Source organism: Necator americanus, chromosome III, assembly GCF_031761385.1.
Source record: "Necator americanus strain Aroian chromosome III, whole genome shotgun sequence".
Classification (NCBI taxonomy): Eukaryota; Metazoa; Nematoda; class Chromadorea; order Rhabditida; family Ancylostomatidae; genus Necator; species Necator americanus.
The window spans coordinates 23,594,425-23,618,157 of NC_087373.1; the positions used below are offsets into that span (position 1 = coordinate 23,594,425).

The following is a 23,733-nucleotide window of genomic DNA, read 5'->3' on the forward strand; positions in this document are numbered from 1 at the left end:
CCTCTGTATGCGCGGTAGCGAAATCAGCGGGGCAAAAAAAAAGAAACTAAACCATTCGAAAGAGTTCAAAAACAATTTCCGGACCAACACAGACTCAAGCCTATCAACAGCTATTCTTGCTGATTGGATTTCAAATTTGTCATACCAGCACGCATAACCTCGTCCACAAGAAGGAGGTTACACGCAATAACACAGGATGAGGCGAGGCTATTCTTCTTGACAATCACGTTGTCCCATATTCCCTGAAAATTCAGCACTTTTGTCGTCCGAACCTACTCTTCGGTTGATTGAGAAACCATTAAATTGCAATAGTGTTCTAACACTGCAGTCGAAAACCGTGTTGCAGAGTTCGAAAAGAGGGTCGGCATAAAACGCGTTGTATCGGAGTGAGGTTTTCCACTCTCATTGAAGACATACACTAGCCCCTTTTCCGCTGGGCAATCTACAATTAGGATAACATCGCAACAGCAAAGTTCTCTTCCATGAGTTTCGCTTTTGATTTGTCCCAGGACGCTTCTAAGATCTTAGTTTGTAAGAAATTAACTTCTGTCCTTTCAATTTCTTTTGCCTTTCTGTGCACGATTAGCATCATTTATAGTCGTAATACTAAAAAAACCACTCTTTCGTTTCATACACATTTCAACTAAAAACAAAAACAAAACAAAAAAGAAGGAAACTTATTAAGAAAGAAAAGGATTGAAAAAGGCCTTGAGAAGCTATTTATTGCGCTCAGTGAAGAACGGGTAGTGCAAGCTTTCGCCAAGGCCACAATTCCTCACGCCGACTGCACAAAATTCAAAACCCCCAGAAAAGTTCACAAATGGACTGCAAAGCGTGCGCGCGTACTACCAATTGATGATTGTCGACGTAGCGCTGTGACACGGGAGCGTACGACGCCATAATCGGAGAAAGCGGCAGAAAGATAAGTTAGCAGCACACCACTAACATACAGTAAAAAGGATGATGGGATAGAAAGCTACAAGTGTAGCGACTATAGAGTCGAATACAGCAGCGTCGGCGGGTTTGTGAACTGTAGTGGAAGACAAAAACCTGCAAAACAAATCCCTACAAAAACGTAACTACCATAAACATAACTTACAGCAACCTACTTGCAACTTACTCACATGAAAGAAGAATTATTTTACATGGTTTTTCCCCGCAAAGAGAAAAATCTGAAATACAAGTTTGCGCAACTACAGCAAAAGATGGGACGCAGCAGACAGCAAAAGCTACTTTAAGATAAAGGAATAGTTCACGGTCTCAATAGGTTTCTGCACGGTGTCCACAAAAACAACCTTCAATAAGAGTTTCTCCGGCGAATGATGAGTTAAGTATTATCTGTTGTGGAACTTGAAGACCTTTAAAAAGCCAATACGTTTCAGAGCAACTCAGCAACCACATCGAATTTTTTTCGATCATCATGGATATAATAAGGGAGTTGAAAATGCAGCGTAACAGCCAATATTAGCAGAATAGTAAAACCTTGTGAAATAAGATTCTAGTTACTTTCAATAAAAGGTACACGAAGTTGGTTAACAACAAACATTTGTCTTGTGAATTTCTACAAAATCACATATATTTCGTGAAGCGTAAGGAGAAATCGTGCAAAAAGAGTAAAAAGGCAATCTGTGGGACACATAAATACTTACTATGGGCTGTGCCGGTTCACCACTATCAAGGTCGATTCCTATTGGTATGTTTTCGCTTGTTTCTCTTTCCTCTACAAGCTTCACAATAGTTTCTTGAGCATCATACCCAGAATTAATAGCCAGTGTCTTCGGTATTATTAGTAACGCATTGGCATATGCCTAAACGCTTAGATTGTTGTGTCTAACAGGAAAATCTTCAACTAAACAGGATTATTTACCAATGCACCAAGTTTGGCTCGTCCTTTCAAAGACTCCATCCCCTTCTTCAACATGCAGTATGCGGCAATTTCAAAAGATCCAGCTCCAGGAACCAAATGCTCTAAAGTCAGAAAGATTTGTTTTCTAAGAAATGTTTGTAAGAGTGTGTAGCGTATCGACCTAGAATAAAGCGAGGCTATATCTATCCTTACACTGTGCACAGCAACGTAACTCCTTTGGGCATGCTGAGCTCCGGACGTAACATTACTCAAAAGATATAGGGAAAGACTTACTGTCAGTAATTGTGTTGAAAACAGCTCTCAACCCATCGTGAAGTGCATCCTTAATCTGCTGAATGGTGTGTTTATTAGGTCCTTTGATGAGAAGCGTTACAGATTTAGGATCACGGCAGTTCTCCACGAATGTATACTTATCTTCGCCCTGAATTAATTGCACGTGTTCTTAGGGAAAAATACTGGGTTCAATTTCCATTACTAAATACCTACCAGTGTATGCTCGTAAATCAACCCGGCATATCCAAGAACATCCGGTGAAAGATCTTCAACTGAGTTTACAGCTTCTCCGCCACAGGCTAGCTGTAGTCTTTCCATGTTACGACGTTTGGCACGACGGAGAGCAAGAATCCCTTCAGCCGCCAAAAGGTCAAGAGATGGAGGATCAATGCCCTGAATACAATAAACAATTAATTTCAAGTGATTTGAGTAAAATCTAGCATCGACATACTTTCTGGTTGATTACAACAAAGCCTTTATTGTCACCCTCTTTGCACACTTTCTTCTTCAGATCGATAATCTTGAGTACTCTCCTTGTGATGAACTCTCTCTCTGCAGCCAACAATTTTTCGCGTTCCGCAGCGGTTTTGTAGAATAGACCAGAATTAACTTCGCTAAAATAAATTATGGTACGGAAAACAAATTATGACTTTAATAGCACCATAAAAGTTTCTCAGTGATCTGCTTACGTTTTCTCATACTCCAGTGAGATGTTGCACGTCAATACGTATGCATTTTCCACGTGTTTTGGCATGTCAGGATGACGAGCTCCATGATCGAGCACAAGACCACTGAAGCAGCACTTCCAGCGTCTTGTTCGATCAACACAATTATCAAAGATGCAAATTTTAATTTGAAAGATTTCTTTTGCATATACACATTCGTATCGTAACATGACTCTGCCCTATAGTATAGCAGCATTACATAATTTCATGCTTGTAATATTAAGATTTAGATAGTAGGTATTCGCCTCCGAAAAATATTTTAGTCACCGTTCAGCTACGATCTCACTTCTGAGCGTTTCTTAAACTCAATAGATTAGCGATATACTGGCACTACATCTTCACCTAGATCAATTCATATATTGCAAGCCAAGATTTTGACCAGCTCTACTTCTTGAACGGTCGAGAGAAAGTTGAAGTAGCAAATTCTGTGAATAGTATTCCATGCAAGACCAAGCTGGCGATATAATTATACGAATGGAATCGGTTTTGTAACAGCTTATATTACTTATATAAGCTTATATACTATGTACACGACAGAACGTTTTTATGAACATTCAGAAACAATGTGAATACTCTAATAAAAGGATTATAAAATGGGAAATTGGTGCAATTATACAAGAAATACGAAAGATGTGAATTTGTACGAAATCAGTAGTCGAGTTTTTGCTTGAAAATTATGTGGCTGGTAGAACTGCTTTTTTTTGCTTGGTTAACTCGTTTCCTTAGCAAACAATTTCCAAAGAGCGTTTATGAACAAAACTGTTGCCAGCTCACCGTACAAGGGTGGTGTCCATGTCAGTTTCATGATGCATTTCCATTTTCTCGATCATATGAAGATCCGGTTCCTTATTATCTTGACGGATTGCTAGAACAGCATCGACAACACATCTGCAATGAGGACACGATGGAAGGGACATTGAAGCACCGACATAGATATCCATCTTGGTAGTGACTCAGTTATGTGATCAGCGAGTTTATGATGAAGCTTGGTGCGGAGAGATGTACGTGCTACTTCGATTAAAACATTCCGATCAATTGCGACCTGTGAAGTATGTAATAAGGCCTAGTACGTAATAGGAACAAAGCACTGCATGCAACTACGAACCTCTTGTTTGAACTTTCCCAACAACTCCAGGGTACGAGCATTGGCCCACTCAAACCCCTCAGTAATTAGTCGAGGATGAACTCCCTCAAAAATGTTTTGATAAGAACCACACCACATAAGATAAGAATCTCATGAGTATCAGTTCATGAAATGTCATTAGATAAGACAGTTACCTCCAGGACATAAGTTTCTGCCTGCTTGAGCAATTCTCCAATGAGAAGAACTGTCGAAGTCGTCCCATCCCCCGTTATATCGTCTTGCGCAGTTGATGCTTTCGCAATCAAAGAAGCGGTGGGGTGTTGAATAGACTGAAAGTGGAGTTAAATACAGCACTGATGTTGAGTTATTCTTCATTCCTGTCTTCGCTCCAATACACTGGCTTTTTAAGAGCTCGACATACGATAATACAAAGTTGTCAATACTATACTTTTACTCAGACATGTCATTTTTGGTACGATGGCAGTTGCATGGCTGGTCCGATTTTTTCAAGTTTGCGATTTTTTAACCCTTCTAGTTCATCTCGAATATGGCACCGATTCGGTATAGAAATTGAACTGAATTGAAAAGTATTGGTTGATTTCGATTTACTCGAAAAACGGTGAAAGTTTCAAAATCAACCAATACTGCTTCTCGTGGTTAAGCTAAACATTTGTTTTACGAGAGCTGAGTTCTTCAAATTTCACAATATGTTAGTGTTATATTTGTGTGCTACATCTGAAATTCCCCCGAAAGAGACCTCACCGACTTTAGCATCAGGTCTCGCCTACTGCCTCCTCCTATGAATTCAAGATTTAAAGAAGTAAGTTGCAAAGAACAATTAAATTCTTTCCCATCACAACGTGAAAAAGTGGTTATATCTACTCGTGTTAACACATCGATTAATATTCGGTGAAGTGAAAGGTTCTAAGCGTCTTCGCTAAATGTCTTTAGTGCGCCTTACCTGACTATGTGAACACCATATCGCGTCATACTATACAAGGTGACATTACGACAATAAAACCCAAAAAAGTTTGTGGTTCAATCGCGGTGAACGATCGCCAAGCTCGGACTAACAGTCAAAAACGTTTTGCTGTGGGTTTGGTGGGATTGGAAGGGAATCATCCACTATGAGCTCCATCCATCGAGCCAAACACTCATTTCGAACCTCTACTGTCAACAGCTGACCAAATTGAAGCAGGCGACCGACCAGAAGTGGCCAGTAGGAAAGGTGTTGTGTTCCATCACGACAACGCCGAGCGCCGAGTGCATATCTTTAACGACCCGTCAGAAGCTCCAAGAGCTTGGACAACTATCACATTTTCAAGAATTTACAAACTTTCTTAATGATACAAAACTGGCCTCAAAAGAGGCTTGTGAAAATGAGGTGGTCAAGTTCTTTGCCAATAAGGACGAATGACTTGACTATCTCATTTTCACAAGCCTCTCTTGAGGCCTTCAATTAAGGAATTATGAAATCGCCATCAAAATGGACAAAAGTTATCGAACAAAACGAAAAAACGCTCAGAAATTTTTACTTCTAATATACGAACAGTGCAAAACAAAGCCTACAGTGGTTGAGTAAAAAAAGCTAGGGTGCGTAGTGGAGGAAACATTGGCTGAGTAAAAAAACCTAGGGAGGGTAGTGGAGGAAACATTGGCTGAGGGACGTTTCAGATACGGTATTCCCAATAGAAAGTAAGGCATTTGAGTAGTAGCGGAAGGTTAGATTAATCGAACATATGCACCTTAGATCTTAAACTCTTCGAGGAATTGACAACCTTAGTGAAGACTACAAGTACTAAGAAATAGTTCCTGAAAATTTCCTTCTTCTCACTTCAATTTTGAATACAAATTCTTTTAAACTGTATAATGGGAAGGAGAAGTAGTGAGTATGCACCGCAACAGGAAAATGGAAACAATTCCACAAAAAAAATCGCGCTGGTGGTGGCGAATTGTTCAGCTACAAAACTACTGTTAACCTTGAGAGCGGCACTCATGATAAAAAAAAATAGTAGATTGTGAGAAAGAAGGTGATGTGTCCATTTCTTCCTAATTGTCGTAAAAAACGGTCCGGAAGTTGTGGCACGTGCACAATTCTGGCGCACTCCAATAGAACTCGCTGTAGAGAATAGCAACCCAGAACGCTCAAAGCCACATCCTCCTCTCCTTTTTTTACGGCAATTAGGAAGAAATGGACGGAATCACCCTCTTCCTCACAATCGCGAGCCCCTATAGGCATAACCCACCTGCAACCCATACCATCCCGGATTCGTGGGGTGATGCCGTTAATGCAATGCTTCATGATTAGTCACCCCACTATAAGACCACTATAAGATGGCGACTATGCATTTTCCAAAAGTATGTGCATTCTTCTTTGCTTTAGAAAGAGTAGAATTTCAAAAACAATGTTCGCAATAGGCATGGGCATAAAAAGTACCCCAGAGTAGTCTCAAGGAACAATTTGTGGTCAAATTTAAGAACAACCCGTGCTTCAGTTCTCCTTCAGAGCTTTTTGATGTGTTTTCGAAAATTTGTATCGAGTTGTAGAAGATCTTAGAAATAGCTCATCTTTACTGTTGCACAACAGGACGAAAAACTTTGCAAAAAGTATCTCGGTGCTCGATCTTAAAGAGTACACTAGACACCCTCAAATTTGGGAGATAAGGAAAAATTTCCATAAATTTTCCGCCAGAACAAGCAAAGCCAAGCAAAAAATATGAAAAACAAGAATGAACTCACCATCTCATGAAGAAGCACATTACCATCCTTAGTTAGCTTGATGTCGCCAGCTCCGGACACCAGCCTAAATAATTTTCAGTCGCTTTAACTGACAACCAATGTAAACAGCAACAAAAATAATATAAAAGTTTTACATTTTTAGTGTACCCTTTGGTCCGAGATTCGAGCGCATCACCTCTTGCAGACCTCTAGCACCGCTAATGTTCAGCTCGAGTGCGGCGGCGTGTCGGGCAAGTTCAGCCTTAGGGTTAAGGCACTGGATGGACGCCATCTCTTAAAACTTTTTAATAAAAGTATTATGAAGGAGCCTATCTCAAAGACCTTAAAAAGCCACAGACACAGAACAATAAAAAAAGAAATGAAACATTAAATAAAGAAAGAAACAAGAAGAAAAGAAACATTAGACACTTGCAGGCAATATCGAGACAATTTCTAAAGGTTGAGAGTAACAACGTCCAGCCCTCCGATGGGAAAGATGGGTTTGCATAATTCGACACTATGTTGAACTACCTCACGCGATATCCCGGGAAATCTACGAGCATCTTAAAAGGAAAGGTAAGCGCGTGCCGAAATGGACCACACGTCAGACACTGAAAAGTGGAACAGGAGGTCCTTCCGCATCGTCTGCATCGGAGTCTCGAAAAATCTTATTAAAGGGCGGTCTGTGGTGTTCACTAATTCTCGTCTCAAAACTGCTGAAGGATGTACGACCTACTTCTGACACTTATTTTGCTATCACCGTTCCGCTGTTGCTTGAATTCGTGCGCAGAACTAGCTTTGGAAAGAAAAACTGCTTTCTCCCAGTTGTATGACTAGAGAAATCCAGAGACGTAGGTCCCTCAACGATTATTTACATTGACCGTCTGGCACATTGTCAACAACCTCCGACGTCAGTAGTTGGCTGTAAAAATTTTCTCGTATTGGGTGAGGCTGGGGTCTCGATCGTTGTTTTCTAGTTTTTCTAAATTGTGATTGAGCCTCGAAGTCCCTCTCTTCTGGATTATGACCACAGACGACGATGTGGTGCTTCCTAACTTTACAAACGTTGGAGAACCAACATGCAGTTCATCAGGTTAGCGACTTTTACCATTGTTTTTCATTTTGCCATGCAGTCTGCTGTTGTGTTCTTTTTTTCGAAGGATTTCTGCGGTTTTTTTTTCATGCAAGATGTTGTGAGAGTGATAGGCCTCTTAATTTTCGCATGAGTAGATGAAGGATAAAGTGGTTGGCGCTGATCATTTGATTTGGAAAGGAGTGGTGCGTCCCACTCCAGATCAGTGGCATATACGTTTGTGGACGAGTATGAATTAATATGTGGAGGCCAATCTAGTGTAAAGTGTCGTTGGGGGGAGGGGGAGGAGGGCACTCAGTGGCGCCCTTATTTCCCAAAGCTCTAACTTACTTTTTTCTCTTAGTAACTTAAGTTTGTCATAGATCCTCTAGTACTTAGGCCTTAAGACCCCGATTGATTTGATTATTTACCTCGAGAAATAAGGGCGTTACTGAGTGACCCCGCTCACCTACACTTTACCCCCCGCTATCTATCAGCGTATTTGTCTTTCCGGGTAAAATTGCAATTTTCTATTTCGAAACACAGAGTTGAATGCTTGGAAAAAATCACGAAAACATCATCTTGGGATGTGAACAGTGTTTCACTTTGGGGAAAAAAGAAAAAGAAGCATTTCTGCCGAAATCTGATAACAGTAAGACTGATTTAGCAGTCAAATTGAGATATTAACTCTTTCTGCACGATCTCAGCTGGAGCGATGGCGACGGAAGGAATTGTGAGAAGTTTAGTTGGGGTTGAATCGCTAGAGCTACATTTCCATTAGTAAATCGCTTTGCGATGAGTCTGCCTCATTTTTTCAGCACTTGGTAGATTGTCTACTTTGTTGCTTGGCAGTAGATCAAGGCCGTTGGTGTCTGGGGATTTGTGATGGTGTCAGTCGATTCTTGCTCTTCACCCTGGTGTTCCTTATTTGATTTTTTTTTATTGTGGGAGGGAATTGCACATTCCTTCATAGGAGGTTCCATCCTAGTGCTCGAAGTCAAGCCACCTCCAAAGTATAGTATGGCAGTTCTACACCGACCACTGACAGGATTCAATTTGTTGGAAGATATTACAAAATTTCGGACTATCATTTTGTTTATACGATTGGTGCTTTTCAGAGGGATCGACATCATCCTCAGACGCTACCGTCATCTATAGTAGTATTCCTCCCGATATCGGTATGGATTCCATGTCCCGTGCAACGAAGTCGAGTGTGGTGGGCGAAATGCTTCGGATCACTAAAAGGGTTGGGGGGAAGCTAAGTGTTTTTGCATGTGAGCGAACGGAAGGATCACCTCCATCGGTAAATATCTTGTTATTTTTATTATTACCAATCTATTTTAAAAGTATTTGAGGTTTACGATCGCGGACAAAGCTCTGTTTGTGTGGTTTGTCATCGTACTATTGCTGATCGTGAAATGTTCTTAAATTTCCCTGATGACCTGGACAGACGACGATTGTGGGGTAATATGCTTGGCTTCAAGTATTCGGTAAGTCTCAAGCACTGATTTTCTTGTCGCTTCAAATTAGAATATCACCGTTATCTCACTATAATCATACATTGTAATTATATAATAATATCTTCGTTCTAGGACATGTTGCGCCTTCGTGATGGCTCAGTTGTGCTCAGCACTGGTAATATTTGCACTGATCATTTTTCTGAAGAATGCTTTAGGTGAGCTCTCCTTGTCAGCGGTAGCCGCTTAGTTATTGAAATCCAAAATTTTGAATGTTGTTGTAAAAATATAAGAGTAGAATAAATTCAATAGTTGACTTCATCCCTTCTTATTCATAAAAATTATATTTGTTATTCTACTAATCGTACGTCACTTCATTGCAGCGACACGTTTAGCTATGTCTGCGAGTATTGTTCTAATGATAGGTGATTTTTGACTCCCCATTTCTGCAGAGAGGAACGAGTAGATTTGTGTGATTTCTTAGTAGAGCGTGGAGATCAACTTTAAGTCCTTCGATATTAATTTTTTCTGGAAGTTGTCCTATTGGTGAAGATACTGCTGCGGTCTCATTCGGTGCAGAACATCTATTAAAAATCCACTCTAAAACACGAGTATTGCCTAATAATGCTTAATAAACCTTGCCAAAAAATCTTTCCATCTTTGCCTTCTTGATACTAATTGACCATGAAAATTTTTGGCATCTCTCGCGTTTTTTGTTTTATGTCAAACCAGTGTTGTATGAGGCTAGGGAACCTCAATGACACTGACGTTCTTATGCAAAATGGGTCTTGCACAAGTGCGGAACATCGAGAGGGCTACGAGATACTGTACGAATTCCGGCCGCCATTATTACGCCATGTTCCCATGACTCAGCTTCATAAACAAGTGGCATTTCATCCGTACGCCCGCACCCAAAAATCATGAAGCTGATGGGTACTCCTGCGGTCCTCTCCCAGTCAGGATGAACATTTGTGGACGCAGTGAAATGGCAGTTCACATGCGTTGGCATCCTTTTTTGATCGGCATTCCACTTCTCTCGTCTCCAGTCAGTGATGCGTTCCTCCTTATCAAGAAGACTTTCAAGACCTTCCCAGTAAAAGCGTCCCTTGCTTGTTGAAGCACACTTTACCAGCATTGCATTTCTCGAAAGCATTTTCAGCACGTTCCCTCCCTTTTTCGGAGGCATGTTTATAGCGCAACCGAAAATTCCATTCTCAGGTGCTAACGCACGTAGTTTGCCTTCAGGAACACAACAAATCCATGAAACGTCGTCACCAGGCGTGCGAACTTGCCATCCTGGAATAGCAGAAGTCATTGTAGCGAAGTGTGTCTTCCCTGCACCCATTGAAAGAGACACACAACCGAATATTCCTTTACCAGAAGGCCCTTTCACGGCAACAATAGCTGCATTTAGCGCCAACCATCCCTCTTTCCAGCCGCGATACATCGCTAATCGAGGTGCCGTGCACTTCTTACCAAGAAAAGAATTTTGTCCAGAGGCAGAACCGTATGACCAAACATCATTCTACACAAATCGATGGGCAAGAAAGTATTGATTTGTGTTGCATATCCAATTAGAGCTGAGTCGAACTGTAACTGGTCGTGGTCGCCCAGTAGAATGAACACAACGCACAAACTCTGCGTTCTCGATGGCGTTCCACAAGGAATAAGATACTCTTGTAATTATTCTCATGTTAAGAACAACATAGGCACTATCGGTTACCTGAACAGCATTGATTGAGTATCGTCCACCAATAGGCCCCATGGAAAATGGTATGACGTACATTGTCCTTCCCTGAAGGCATCCAGGAAATCGCGATCCAATCTCATAAGCAAATCTTGTTGGTGAAATCCGATGTGGAAAGGTCCACGATGATTTTGAATTCTTCTGAATCCCACATCTCTTCTTTTTTTTAGAGCATATGAATCACGTTTCCTCTCCAAAGCGCTTGCTTGATACTCCGCTTCGCCAAATGCCCCATTGCAAATGTGGATTGCTGCCGGTCGCATTAGTTTAGCTTGTACTCCAACAGACATCTTCACCTCCGTCGGCAGCCATTCGAGGTCACCGTCCAACACTGGTATCGTTCCGTATCCTTCTATGATTAAGTCCGTTTTGCAAAGGCTCGGTACGGACACTGAGCGCACCTCATTGACTGTCGTGTGACGATAAGCGCAGTAGTCGCAAATAGTCACTCGCTTCTTGTAGTAGAGCCGAGCACTCATTAATTCCAGCGGAGTAGAGAACCAGTAGAGATGTTACCCACTATGAAAATGAGAATAAATAAATAAATACCCTGATATTCAAGTATCCAATATTCCAACTCCAATGTTTTCCCACCTATCACTTCTACATGTTCCCACTTTGTTAGCGCATTTCGGATGAGTGGAACTGGCTAGGGTTCCATCCGGTCGCAATCGCTGACTCCACTCTGTGGCTTCAAGAGCAGCCGCTTACGCAACTACACCACGTTTTAGTTCGTTGTGACCCGACCATATATTGGTTATGGAGCCCTTGAAAAACCTCCTGCGGGAATGTTTTGGTTAAAGTCTAGTTAGAGAGAACTCATTTCACTTCATATTTCAGCAGCTTGCTTGCTACTCTTGCGAAGAAAGGAAAATAAAACGAGGTTCTCTTGAAGAAAAATAGCAACAGTAAAGTAACATAAATCATCATCGTAAATTCTCGTCATCTCTGTACACACTAGATTTTTCTTCCCCCTATTTTACTTCTATCTAATACATATTTTTTAATTCTAGTAACCTCATGCTGTATATTTTAGGGTATTTAATTTCAACAAGGCGGCAATTGAAGCCTTGGGAATGCCGTCTATCGTTTCTCCGGATGTGCGTCTCACTCCATCCAAGAAATGGTACCCTTCATATAATTGATTAGTTAAAGGAACTGGAGAAGCAAGATGTAACTCTGTTCACAAAGCATCTTCCTGTGCCCATCTCATAAATCCATAAGTTGTTTAAAAGAAATAATTTCGTTAGCAAGGCAGCAAAAGCGCACACAATTATACTTTCAGGTTCACATTTTGAAAAACTGTTAGAATATACTTGGTAATTCGAGATTTGCTTCAAGTGTTTCTTGAGTTCCAATTTTGAAATGATTGACCAGGTGTTTAGTTAGGGTATGGTTCCGTAACACAAATGACTTGTTTCAAACGTTTTCAAAACAGTTGAGCTACGATTTGCCTAAAGCTTTGTACTTCGTTATTAGTGCGATTCTTGCTCAGACACTCGACTTGTCCGTTTTTTTTACTGATTGTTGTTTTAAGGATACCTTGGGACTGCACTGTTTGCTCTTTCCAAAGCCACAGTGTTCATGCTATGCAACGGCACATGGTCGAACACACTGATGACGTGCTTTTGCGATACCACGTAAGTAGTATCAGAGATCATGACACATCGCGATAGCTGTAGTAAAAGATGGACAGTTCTTTAGCCGAAAAGTCCTCGAGGTCTTCTGTGTCCATTCTGTCGCAAATGCACATACGGTTACAAGACTATGAGTGGTTTGAGAAGACATTTGATGACACCTCCTGTGCATCACTGTCAACTCAAGTAGGCGTGCTTTACGTTGTTTTCAACCGCCATTCTCTAATGTGAAGAGCTTAATTTGTGTCGCTATAGACGTATTTTCGAAATCGCCCGTGTCAACTGTCGTTCATCACTTCTTGAGCCGTCCGTAAAGTGGTCGTCGTGGACTGATCGTAATGTGTATTTTGCATACCACGGTTGCGAACCTCCACCTCAAACTCCCAGGAAAAGGCCCAGTAGTGCTTTACTTCAACAATCGGAATTTGACGAGCACGATGATCCAAATTCGGATACTCTTCATGGTTCGAGTAATTCTACCGAACATTCTCAGTTGTCTGTGGGAGAGGTAGTGTCATGCTTCGATGTTAGTTTGTAATGACCACTGGTTATTATCATTTGTTTATGCTCTCGTGTTTCAGGAATGCACTGAAAAAAATCTCACCACAGCACAAATCACACCTCCACTTACTCCGTCAACGGTGCCGTCAAGTCCTTCCATTCCAAAGCAAGTGCATGGAAGCCCCTTAAAGCACCGAAATGCGCATAAAAATCCTCGTCGATCACTCATTTTCTCGTCACCTGTTAAACGCGACGTAGCTGGTCAACTAAAACCAACTCGAGTGATATCTCGTCCAGTGAGGAACTCTTTTCTTGTAGTGTACAATTTCCTTTTCATCCAATTATTTTCATCAATGATTCACCTCGTTATACGTCATTTGAAATCTCTTCGGTTAAGAAATAAAATAGCCTAAATTCTTATCTACCTAGTCTTGGCCGAGGTTACTTTGCATCCATCACCTCTAGTTGCACTTTCAAAAAAATTGCTCAAAAGTTGCGTATAACCTATTCACATTCTGTTTAGTGCCGAAGTCGTCGTTCGTTGCCATCAAGTAGGTGTTTTCGTTAGGGGTAGCATACTATGAAATTGACCATGTTAGATTACTGTAGGACAATATAGAGTTTGGTTATAGGTTATGGGCATGAACATGACCACACTCAGTTCCTCTAATCGTCCGGTGTGAGAACCGCCTTAGTTCCTACGAGATGCGTTGGAACGCGCCACCTTTGTGCACGCTCCGGTCCCCTCAGCAGCCTATTCATTGGTTTCACTTGGAGGGCTGAGGAGACATCACTGATTTCCGACTTCTCGCTCGTGGACGCTGGGCGTGTAGAAGGATGAAGCGTTCTTACTTACCTTTTGGGAATAAGGCCTTTTCCCACGTCGTTTTTCAGGATGATCAGGGGCAATTGAACTAATCAATTTCGTGATGTGCTGCCTTCAATTGGCTCAAGAATAATCTAAAGGCTGGTTACGGTTTTAAAATTGAGTTGGAGTCTTAAAGGCATCACCCCACGAATCTGGAGTGTTGCGGATTTCATGTGGGTTATGTCTATACGGAGTCGTAGATTATGGAGAGAAGGATGATTCCGTCTATTTCTTCCCAATTGCCGTAAAAAAACGGCCCGGAAGATACGGCTTCGAGCGTTCTGGCGCGCTATTTTCTAAAACGAGTTCGATTGGAGCGCGCCAACCTTGTGCACGCGCTGCATCTTTTTTACGGCAATTAGGGAGAAATGGACGGAATCACCCTCCTCTCCATAATCTACGACCCCGTATAGGAACTCTCCACCTGAAATCCGCACCACAACAGATTCGTGGGGTGATGTCTTTAAAAACATTGCTTTCCCTAATCGTCAACATTCCTAAAATTCTAAAATCGATTCTTTGATGTAGTATGATCCCTTCGTATTGCACGTAATCGCATACTTTGAAGGAGCATACCGATAAAAAAGCAATAATATAATACATTATTGGTCCCATTTTAAAAAATGTTGCGGTATAAGTATGTTGTTCTCCTGTCACATTTCTCTTGAAGATTCTACAACTTCGGAAGCCTCTTTTGCCGACTGATGTTGTGAAACCGAGTGATAATAAAGAGGAAATTAAGCGAACATCCAGCGAAGACGACGATGATAAATGTAGAGCAGTTGCAAAAATAATCCTGAAAGGTACGATGTTCTTCTGACTTTAGGACTTCACACGCTTGACTTTTCTGCAATCCTCATTCTTCTCCAAAGCTGCAGATTGTTGACATAGGTTTCGCAGTGTAGTTTTATCTGGTAGGTTTTCTTTTGCTGTGGTTGGAACCCTTCGTTCACATGAACTATACCTTCTTCCCTTTCCCGCTTTAAACCAACTATTTCTCGCTTTCTTCTTCTTTCTATCTTTTTGGAGTTCTTTTATGCGGTTCTCCGCATTCGATTTATTTTGTGATCAAGAAAGAAGAAACTGCCATGAATGTGGAAGTCAGCACCGCATTTTATTTCATTGTGTGTTCCTTTTCACTTTCAAGGTCTTTTATGTTTCTCGCTTTTTAAAACACAAAGTGAGAGTCCACATTTTGATGAGGTCTATACAAGTCTTTAAAACTTCTTCACTTCTTGAACACCCAGATTTGTTTGTCCTAGTGTTTGACTATTCTACATTCGGTTCAAGATAGGTTTTTTTTTTTTTGGAATTGATTTTTGTAGAGAAAATGCAGCAGCCGTGAACGACTTCGTATGCTTTTTAGTTCAACTATTGATGCCGGCAGAAGTGAAAGTAGATATAGTGCATGCTGTTTCAATTTCCTGAGAGTGAAGTATTCTACTCATATGAATTTCATTGTTCGTAAATGTGTGGAAAGTTTTACCGAGAAGTTTTTTTCGCATAAACACCGTCTTGTGTTTACATTGTTTTAGAAAACCCTTTGCATCAGCCAGCGTTACCTGTTTCTGCTCTGTTTTCACATTGCCATTCATTTTGTTTCTTAACATCAAGTCATAAGCGACTTCAGCTGTCTCAGTTAGTTTTGTGATTTTTTGAACAACTTTTCTGTACTAAAATTGCAGTAATGATTAGTGGATGCTCTCACTACTTTTTTGTGTATTGCCAGAAAGAAGTCTCAAGAAATGAGAGAAGAATGCTTCTGCTAGTTTCTGTCGCTTATTTTTCTCCCAAATTCAAGCTTTTGATCGATTGCGTTCCATTTTGCAGCGACCATTGTCCCTTATTTAATGTTGCTATTGCTGCTGTTGCCCTATTTTGATTCACTTGGGAGCTTGTTGCACCATTCCTTTTAGATTTTTTATTTTACGCCTTTCCTTCTGGATAATCAGCAATTTTTTTTTACTGTTCCAACATCTTATTTGAATTCAGCAACATCTGGCCAACACCAAACTCTCGCCGACGCCTTGAATTTGATGTCAACTACACAAGAAGAAGACCCACTTCCCGAAGATCCAGCTCTAGTAAAGGTAATATAAAATCTCTGAATTCGGTAAGGAATCATGCATATTCATACAGTAGCTCTCTTTACAGCCACTTTTTCTTGATGGTGACTCCATTCATGATGTAAACGTTGGCAAATTTCTTTTCACACAAGATGCGCGTGCTGCCAGAACTCGCCGTCAGTTGGAGTCTGTTGAAGCAAGGTTAGCTTATACCTCATTAATGCGAGAGATTTCCTTGTTCTCTCAATCTGGACTTTTGAACATCTTAAATTGCTTGTTACATTTAATCAATGCTCATCTCTCGGATTAAGGATACGTCTTTTCGGTGATTGTTCGCTTGTAGAGGTACCGTCTGGTTACACGACAGTTGAAACGCAAAGCGGAGTTCGTTTAGTATGTTGTCTTATTCACTCAGCTCCCTACGACATTTACTTTCCTTGTATATTTGACCTTATTTGAGTTTTCTGAGATGAAGACTTTCCTAAGCTGCAAAATTATAGATAGATATTTTAATCCTTTGTCCACATTTTCTAATCTTATCTTACTTAGCTCTAACTTATTCTTTATAGTCATTTATCATTCAGATTGAAGGAAGCGCCGATGTCGCCCATGACATTTCTTCAAGTACAATATGTCTTCCGCGTGGGCGGTTTGTGCCTATTTTCCATCGATGATCCTCGATGTGGTATATGATTACTAAAAACTTCTAACCATTCACTAAATACGATTGTTACTTCTTTGATGTTTTGTGCACCTGTGTTCATGTTCCGCATTTGTCATCAGTAAGCCAATCTTCGTGTCGCTACTGGTTAAGAAAGCAGGGTCCGGCGTTTTTTTTTGTTTTTTCATCCCAAAGTTTAGGAGTTCAATGTTTTGTTATCTCTGGTCAATCCCACTAGGATTTCTCCTCCAAAGATGTGTTTGGTGGCGCTTTTTCAATAGTGGCTGGCTTAAGAATTATGCACCTTTTTCACTGTCTTGCTTTTGCGTCTAACGCTGTCATTGCTTTTTCTGTGCTTTTCTCAGAATTCTATTTTTCATGTTGTTCGCATTGTTCACATTGTTTTACTTTCGCCTGAATGAAATTTAATTAGTCAGTGCCGCAATTCTGTCAGAACTGTATGACAGCATGTTGTACCAATACGTTTTTTCTCATATTAAGAGGAAAGTGTTTTCTTCTTGTATTAAAATTGAAATCCTTTCTTCATAGAGTTCTGTCACAGATGTCTCGACCTCCAGACATTAAAGAGATGTTCTTCCTGGAGCGTGTGCCATCATTCTTTACTAAATTATTGTTGCTGGCATATTTTCCACTCGGTATATATCTTCAGAGTGTTTCTATGATCTTGGTTACACTATTCCTCACATATTGCAGGATGTGCCGTCCTAATAATACGATTATTTATCGGTTTGCATGCGTTTCTCATCGCTTGTTTGTTGCGGAAGACTACAAGAGTTCGTTCACTCGTACTAAGAGTGATGTGCGCTGTGCTAGGAATAGTGGTTTGTAGTGAGAAAAAAAGGTGATGAGGTTTTGATTTCAACGTTACATTTTATGGTTTTAGATTTTATTTTATCATTTTATACTGCATGATACATGATAAACGTAATTGGGCTAAACAAGACGTTTGAGGGGATTTTCGATGTTGGCTTCATTTCACAAGTACGATTCGGAGCGTAGTTTTCGAGGATGGCGGTAAAATGAATTGGTATTGATGTTACCCAACGAAATAGATTTCCGTATCAGCACGCATGATTAGACCGAACATTCTCTCTTTTGTTTCATCACTCGCGTGGATGAAAAGAAGTGCCTTGTTAAGTTAACTGAGACCTCTACCCCCACTCATGCTCTGTGTTTTTTAGCTGTTTCGCATTCCTGCTTCTCTTGAGAGTCCCCAATCCTGCCTATCAATAGGGAGAATTCCACATGAAAAGTCCTCACTGATAGCTCCATTTAAATTTTAACGTCGTTCATTTATCCTTTTGTTACTAAACCGTGTACTCGGCGAGGCATCATCATTAGAGCAGCTAATTCATGCACTTTTATGCACTCTCATTGGTTTAAAACAACAGGAAACAGAATGTCTTTTTTACGTACTTGCTCGTCTCCAATCGTATACCGTCACTAATTTGTGTGGTAGTTACCATCACAGAAATCATGATTGTGGAAGACGATTCACCGGAGAAAATTTGAACCGAATTGATAAAAGTGACCATTTTTAAACATATCTCCGGCTGTGCTTAGAAAGCGATCTTGTAAGTTGTTTTTCGAACACGGTATTGAGCACGATCACATCTTAATGCTCACATCATGATTAAGCTGTATGTCTATAGAATTTTTGTAAGTGAACAAGAATTTCCATTCGCTTCGTTTTGCATTCGGTGACGTTTTTGTTTAGGTCACCCAGAATTAGTATCATATGTGCCAATCATGTAAGTTCGCTTGATCACCTCGCTGTTGACCTCATTGAACCGTGTATTTTGCCTTCAGTCTGGGACGTTCCCGCTCTTATCAGATGGTGGGATAGTGGGAATTTTAAAACAAATATTCCTTTTCTGGGTTCATTTAGAATTTTGCAGTTTTCAGGTGTTTTGGATGCGTGGACCTTGGTGCACGTAATGGTCGTTCTGAACTTATCCGACGTGCTCGTATTCATGTCGAAAACGAAGCTCTTCCTCTGTTGGCATTTCCCGAAGGTGCGATAACTAATGGGCATACTGGATTACTGAAATTTAGGTACGTTCCGCGCTGACCATTGTTGAGTTGAAAGCAACATTTGCCGTAAAATTGTGATCCCAGTCCTCACCAAAAGTAGCACTATTTAACATGTACTGTGTGTATAGGAATGATGGAGCATACAGCTTCGTTAATTTTTATTAATCTACCATGCAGTTTGTAAATGTACTGTGAAGCACGATGATTACAGATTAGGAGGGAGCTAAATACTATTTCCAAGTAGCCTTAAATCCAACTCTTCCGATGAATTTTTAGACGAACACCACATAGAGTTTTTTTCTTGACAGGTTTCTAGTGTCAATAGGCATATGGGAATGCCTATTGACACTAGAAACCTGTCAAGAAATGCAATGGGAATAGGCATATGAAATACTTTGAAAACAAGTCACCCAAAACTTCATGTTGATGAGAGTACAGCACCCATGCACTTGCCGAAAAACTGCTGCTGAGGAACTTACTGCGGTGCGTTGAATCCTGCGGAACTCCACATTTTGAGCATTTTAGCAACGCTATGATTGTTTGCCAATGTCCGATATTTCGTTGTTCTTCATTACTGCACACTCGGAACGTGTGAAAATTATTTCCGCAGGTGGCATAGACATAAGCAATAGTTGCGCATCGTCTTGCCCAGTACAGGCGGGTCAAAACGACCTGAAGCCTGGTGCAGCAGCGTAGACGGCTCGAAGCGACAGAGTGGAGCCGGCGAAGCTGCAGAACAACTCATCAACGGCGAAATCACCGGGCGTTTTTTTCAAGAGTCGAGCGAAGATGGAAAAAAAACTGCAGAAGAGGTTTATCAAATGGAGTTACTGGCAAACCAATAGTAGTGGCTGATGAAACACGTATATAGCATCGCTTGGTAGTGGCGAGGTACATTTGTCCTGGTAGCTTTCACAGGAAATTCTCTTCGGAAAGGTCTCATATGTACTCTTAAATTGAGCCGGAGCCGAGGTAGTTACAATCTTTATTATTGGCCAACGTCTTGGCGAGCACTGAAAGCCTGAAATCGAACATGACTCCGATCAAACGCTCTATCTGCCCAACAAAGAAAGTCCTAAGCTTACTCTTGGGTCGTAGTACAAATGGAAGTGTAAATTTTATCTTAGTGTCGGAGGATTTCTTGCCTCAGCTAAATACCCGTGGTGAGGTAATACCGCGCTCAAAATAGCATCACCCCACGAATCTGGGGTGGTGCGGGTTTCAGCTGGATTCTGCCTATACGGGGTCGTAGATTATGGAGAGGAGGATGATTCCGTCCATTTTTTCCTAATTGCCGAAAAACGTATCGGAAGATGCGGCGCGTGCACAAGGCTGGCGCGCTTCAATCGAACTCGTTGTAGACTGTGGGAGAAAATAGCGCCCCGGGACGCTCGAAGCTGCATCTTCCGGGTCATTTTTTACGGCAATTAGGAAGAAGTGGACGGAATCACCCTCCTCCTCGTAATCTACGACCCCGTATAGACATAGCCCACCTGAAACATTCCTCTTTGTGATTCATCTTTGAGCTCTTGGAATGGATTCAAAACGCTCCCACAGCCTTTTGCGCGCCAATATCATGATTTTATAGTAGGGTCAAAACGAAATGAAGCACGTAAGCAATTGCGTACGCGCTTCTCTCGAGGCGCTGCTGTGGAGCCTAGCGGCTAGGGGCGTGGTGAGGCCCTTGCTGGCACCACTCGTCGCTGCATTTTCCGACGGTCCCAACTCGGTTCCAACTGCTGCCTTCACCGCGCCGTTTCGAGCGCAAATACACTGCAACTACACTCGTGATTCATGTCGTTTTGATACAACTATAGCTTCAAAATTGTCTCCATTATAACGCCATACTCTACGACCACCTAATGCTGCGGAGTCATGTGATTTTCTTTCGCAGGTGTTCTTTGAATGCATAATGGTCTAGCTTTTTCTCCTATGTCCACCGCACTGCGTGCAGGAAATTAGATAAACATAACATGAACCCATGCAGTCACCTTCTTTGTAATCCGTATTTTGACATATTTTGCAATTCGGTATATTCCAAATGTGGTCATGTAGACGACTACGTATGAGGTTTTGCTTAAGATTGCTGGAAGGAAACAAAAGATCTGATAATATTCTACATATCATATTTCAAGCACACGTAGACAGTATCGGGACGTTCTCGGTAAAAATTTTCAAAAAGTAAGATATAGAGAGTAGATTAAATTCCGCAAATAGTTAACTGGAAGACTAATTTATGTAAAGGTTTTATATATTTCATGTAAATAATGCCCATCAATTGTGCTAATGGTAATGAAAAGAGTCAGGAAATTCAATGAAGCCACTAGTGAAGAGAATCACTGCTTGCCATGTACTCCGTGGGATGCCTTTTGTTACTCCTTGATTTTTGGAATTTTTTTTTCATAGGAAAGGGTTTTGTGTCCAATCAAATTGCGGAAAACTATTACAGACAGCCTTTCTTTTGCATTACAGCTGATTACCTCAAGGGTAAATCGTTACTTCAATGAACAAGTTTTTGATTTGGTTATTTCTTCATTCTTGTAGTATATTCCATCTTCTTCCCAATTTAGCTCATGGCCGTGCGATGTTTCCGACCAAGTACAACCATTGGCCCTGCAAGTGTATCGTCCCGTATTCAATGTGTGTCCTGCCACACTTGGTTCATCTTGGCTAGTGGACGTTTTTTGGTTCGCTTTCCTTCCTGTAACTGTTTATCAACTCACGTGGCTTCCCATTTTACGAAGGGATAACGAGGTTGCTCGCTCTTTGCTCTCTTTAATTTGATGCTTCTACTATACATTTTTGAAGCCACTGTTTTAAAACTTAGGAAACAGTCGAAAGTTTTTCTCATCGTGTGGAATGTTCTATTGCTGAATATCTTGGAATTAAACCAACCAGCTTTACACATGGCGACGCAATTGAGGCCGCCAAAAGACATCTTCATTCAAGATCACTTTCTGCACCTGTAAAGGTTTGTTAAGAGTTTATAGTATTGCTTTGAGTGAATTCTGAAATATTCAGAGTAGGTATTCAGAAGACGGTCGATTCGCGCATGCTAGATGAAATCGCTATGCGAATTAAGCAGTCTCATCCATCAGTGACTCTTTTCGATATAAGAATGGACCTGGAGTGTTCGCGTGATCAGCAAGTTGGTGTTGTTTTTATTTTGAGGCTTTTATACTACGTTCTTTTCTTATACTTTGTTGTTACACAAAGACATTCGTAGAGTACTCCCAATTTCACCTATGTAAAAATGTATTGATGCAACCTTGCTGAAATACAAAACTACTCCCTGAATCACTTAGAGGAACTGGTTGTCGGAACTCATTTTTTGCAACAGTAGTTCTTTTCACTACCTTCTGTATGTGTTTAATTTTCTTCTCTCTTTTATCTCTAGTTTGTTTATATGATGTATTTGCTATTAGATTGCTCTGTGATGTAAACTTTTTGAGTATTACAGTCTACGATCGATCGAATCAAATCTGGTCACTTAGGAACCTTCCCACGCATAATAGGAAAGGTTAGTTGGATTTCTCTACCGACTGTTCAAATTCCAAGTTTGATTCCTAGGTGCCATCGGACCCATCAGAATGGAAAAGACTTTTCGCAGAAAGAAAATGGACATTAATAGAAACGAACCGTCAACGTTACCTTGCCAGGCTTAATAAACTTATTGGAGCTGGAGATCAGTAATATTTGCTGAGAATTTTATTCTTCAGTATTTTCTAGTTTCAATTCTATTCAGTAACCACTATTTATTGACTTTTTAGATCTTTTTTCCTTTAAGTTTTGTTACTAACTTAAGATGTGCGATGTAAGGAGCATTACTTTGCGGTGATCAACTTCTATCTTTTATTAGAACTTGTAATGTGATATATAGGGCTGGTTTTCCCCTACTCCTGTCCGATTTCCATTACTTCTTTGGTAGTATAGGTGCACTGTTGAAATTATAAAAGTTCATATATGTCTAAGAACTGAGAAGAAATCTTTGACTACTTGCATTCCTATCTGAATGACGTGGCATTTATTCCATTCTATCTTGAAATAATTCATTTCTCGATAGGGAGGTTTAGGCATGATCTGGAGAGGCTTGATGAGGTGAAATCTGTCGTAACAGAAAAATCTCACCTTCTACTTAAGATGTCTGGTGAACATCATTTCCAAGATAACGTAATATCGCTGTTCCCGTTTTCATCTAAAACCTTTTAGATTATACTACTAGACTATTAACGTTGTGAACATTTATAAAGAAAACGATAGAACGGTATTAATGGATTTCTAATTTTATAAGTATTTCTTGACTTTACTTTGTCCCATACAGGATTGGTAGCGAATTATGGAATTGTTGCAGAGACACGTTTGTCTGTAGCATTATTGATTTCGAATTTTGCCACAAAGTGTGGAGCCCTAATTATTATGAGATGGTGAACTGGTGGGCTTCTATTGCAACAAAGAAAGAGTCGGGTCGAAGCTACCTGAAGGTGGCTACAATCATGTGAGAGGTTGCGCTCCAAACGGTGTGCACCATTCATCGTTGAAGCTAGCAATGGTCCCACCTCGATTCCATCCGCTAACTGGCAGCAGAGTACGCACATAAACGAGCCGTCCATTTCTTCCTAATTGCCGTAGAAGACGGCTCGGAGCGTTCCGGAGCACTTTTCTACAATGAGTTCGATTGGAGCGCGGCAGCCTTGTGCACGTTCCGCATCTTCCGGGCCGTTTTTTACGGGAATTAGGAAGAAATGGACGTAATCACCCCGCTCTCCATAATCTACTATCTGATACTACACTATACGAATACTCCACCTGAAATCCGTACCACCTTAGATTCGTGGGGTGATGCCTTTAAAGTTGTCTGAAAATCTATGGCACTATCTCTTTCTCACCTTTCCTCTCCTCTTTTCCCTCCATATGTCTCAGAACATCTCTGTAATACTTTATGAAAAATGTTGGTGATTACACGGTACAGTCAGCGCCCAGCGTACTAGGCAGCACTCGTTAC

At 40.9% G+C, this 23,733-nt stretch overlaps 3 protein-coding genes across 5 annotated transcripts; 2 read left to right on the top strand and 1 right to left on the bottom strand.

Moving 5' to 3' along the window:
- Nucleotides 1-110: 110 nt before the first annotated feature.
- Nucleotides 111-6,959, bottom strand: RB195_010643 (uncharacterized protein; the record flags this gene model as incomplete). The annotated part of the gene is made up of 13 exons (XM_064191744.1): nt 111-242; nt 1,650-1,808; nt 1,868-1,968; nt 2,141-2,288; nt 2,354-2,533; nt 2,592-2,754; nt 2,830-2,931; nt 3,640-3,753; nt 3,819-3,907; nt 3,971-4,054; nt 4,144-4,278; nt 6,689-6,752; nt 6,823-6,959. The coding sequence occupies 13 exons, from the start codon at nt 6,957-6,959 to the stop codon at nt 111-113; spliced, it is 1,608 nt and encodes a 535-aa protein (XP_064049327.1).
- Nucleotides 6,960-7,186: 227 nt separating this feature from the next.
- Nucleotides 7,187-7,660, top strand: RB195_010644 (uncharacterized protein; the record flags this gene model as incomplete). Its single annotated transcript, XM_064191745.1, has 4 exons — nt 7,187-7,243; nt 7,345-7,436; nt 7,515-7,577; nt 7,645-7,660. The coding sequence occupies 4 exons, from the start codon at nt 7,187-7,189 to the stop codon at nt 7,658-7,660; spliced, it is 228 nt and encodes a 75-aa protein (XP_064049328.1).
- A 30-nt stretch (nt 7,661-7,690) lies between these two features.
- On the top strand, nt 7,691-22,424 carry RB195_010645 (uncharacterized protein; the record flags this gene model as incomplete). 3 transcript variants are annotated; one of them, XM_064191748.1, is made up of 23 exons in its annotated part: nt 7,691-7,760; nt 8,858-9,042; nt 9,095-9,229; nt 9,332-9,414; nt 11,980-12,069; nt 12,481-12,583; nt 12,648-12,766; nt 12,836-13,088; nt 13,162-13,377; nt 14,620-14,752; nt 15,942-16,039; nt 16,104-16,216; nt 16,327-16,408; nt 16,600-16,664; nt 17,226-17,332; nt 17,391-17,538; nt 18,415-18,534; nt 18,603-18,752; nt 21,302-21,485; nt 21,559-21,702; nt 21,766-21,879; nt 22,192-22,251; nt 22,302-22,424. In XM_064191748.1, the coding sequence occupies 23 exons, from the start codon at nt 7,691-7,693 to the stop codon at nt 22,422-22,424; spliced, it is 2,895 nt and encodes a 964-aa protein (XP_064049329.1). The 3 variants fall into 3 exon arrangements, with proteins under 3 accessions (XP_064049329.1, XP_064049330.1, XP_064049331.1); XM_064191746.1 differs by lacking the exons at nt 17,226-17,332; nt 17,391-17,538; nt 18,415-18,534; ... (4 more) ...; nt 22,192-22,251; nt 22,302-22,424 and having other exon boundaries at nt 16,600-16,689; XM_064191747.1 differs by lacking the exons at nt 7,691-7,760; nt 8,858-9,042; nt 9,095-9,229; ... (9 more) ...; nt 16,327-16,408; nt 16,600-16,664 and having other exon boundaries at nt 17,239-17,332.
- Nucleotides 22,425-23,733: the final 1,309 nt, after the last annotated feature.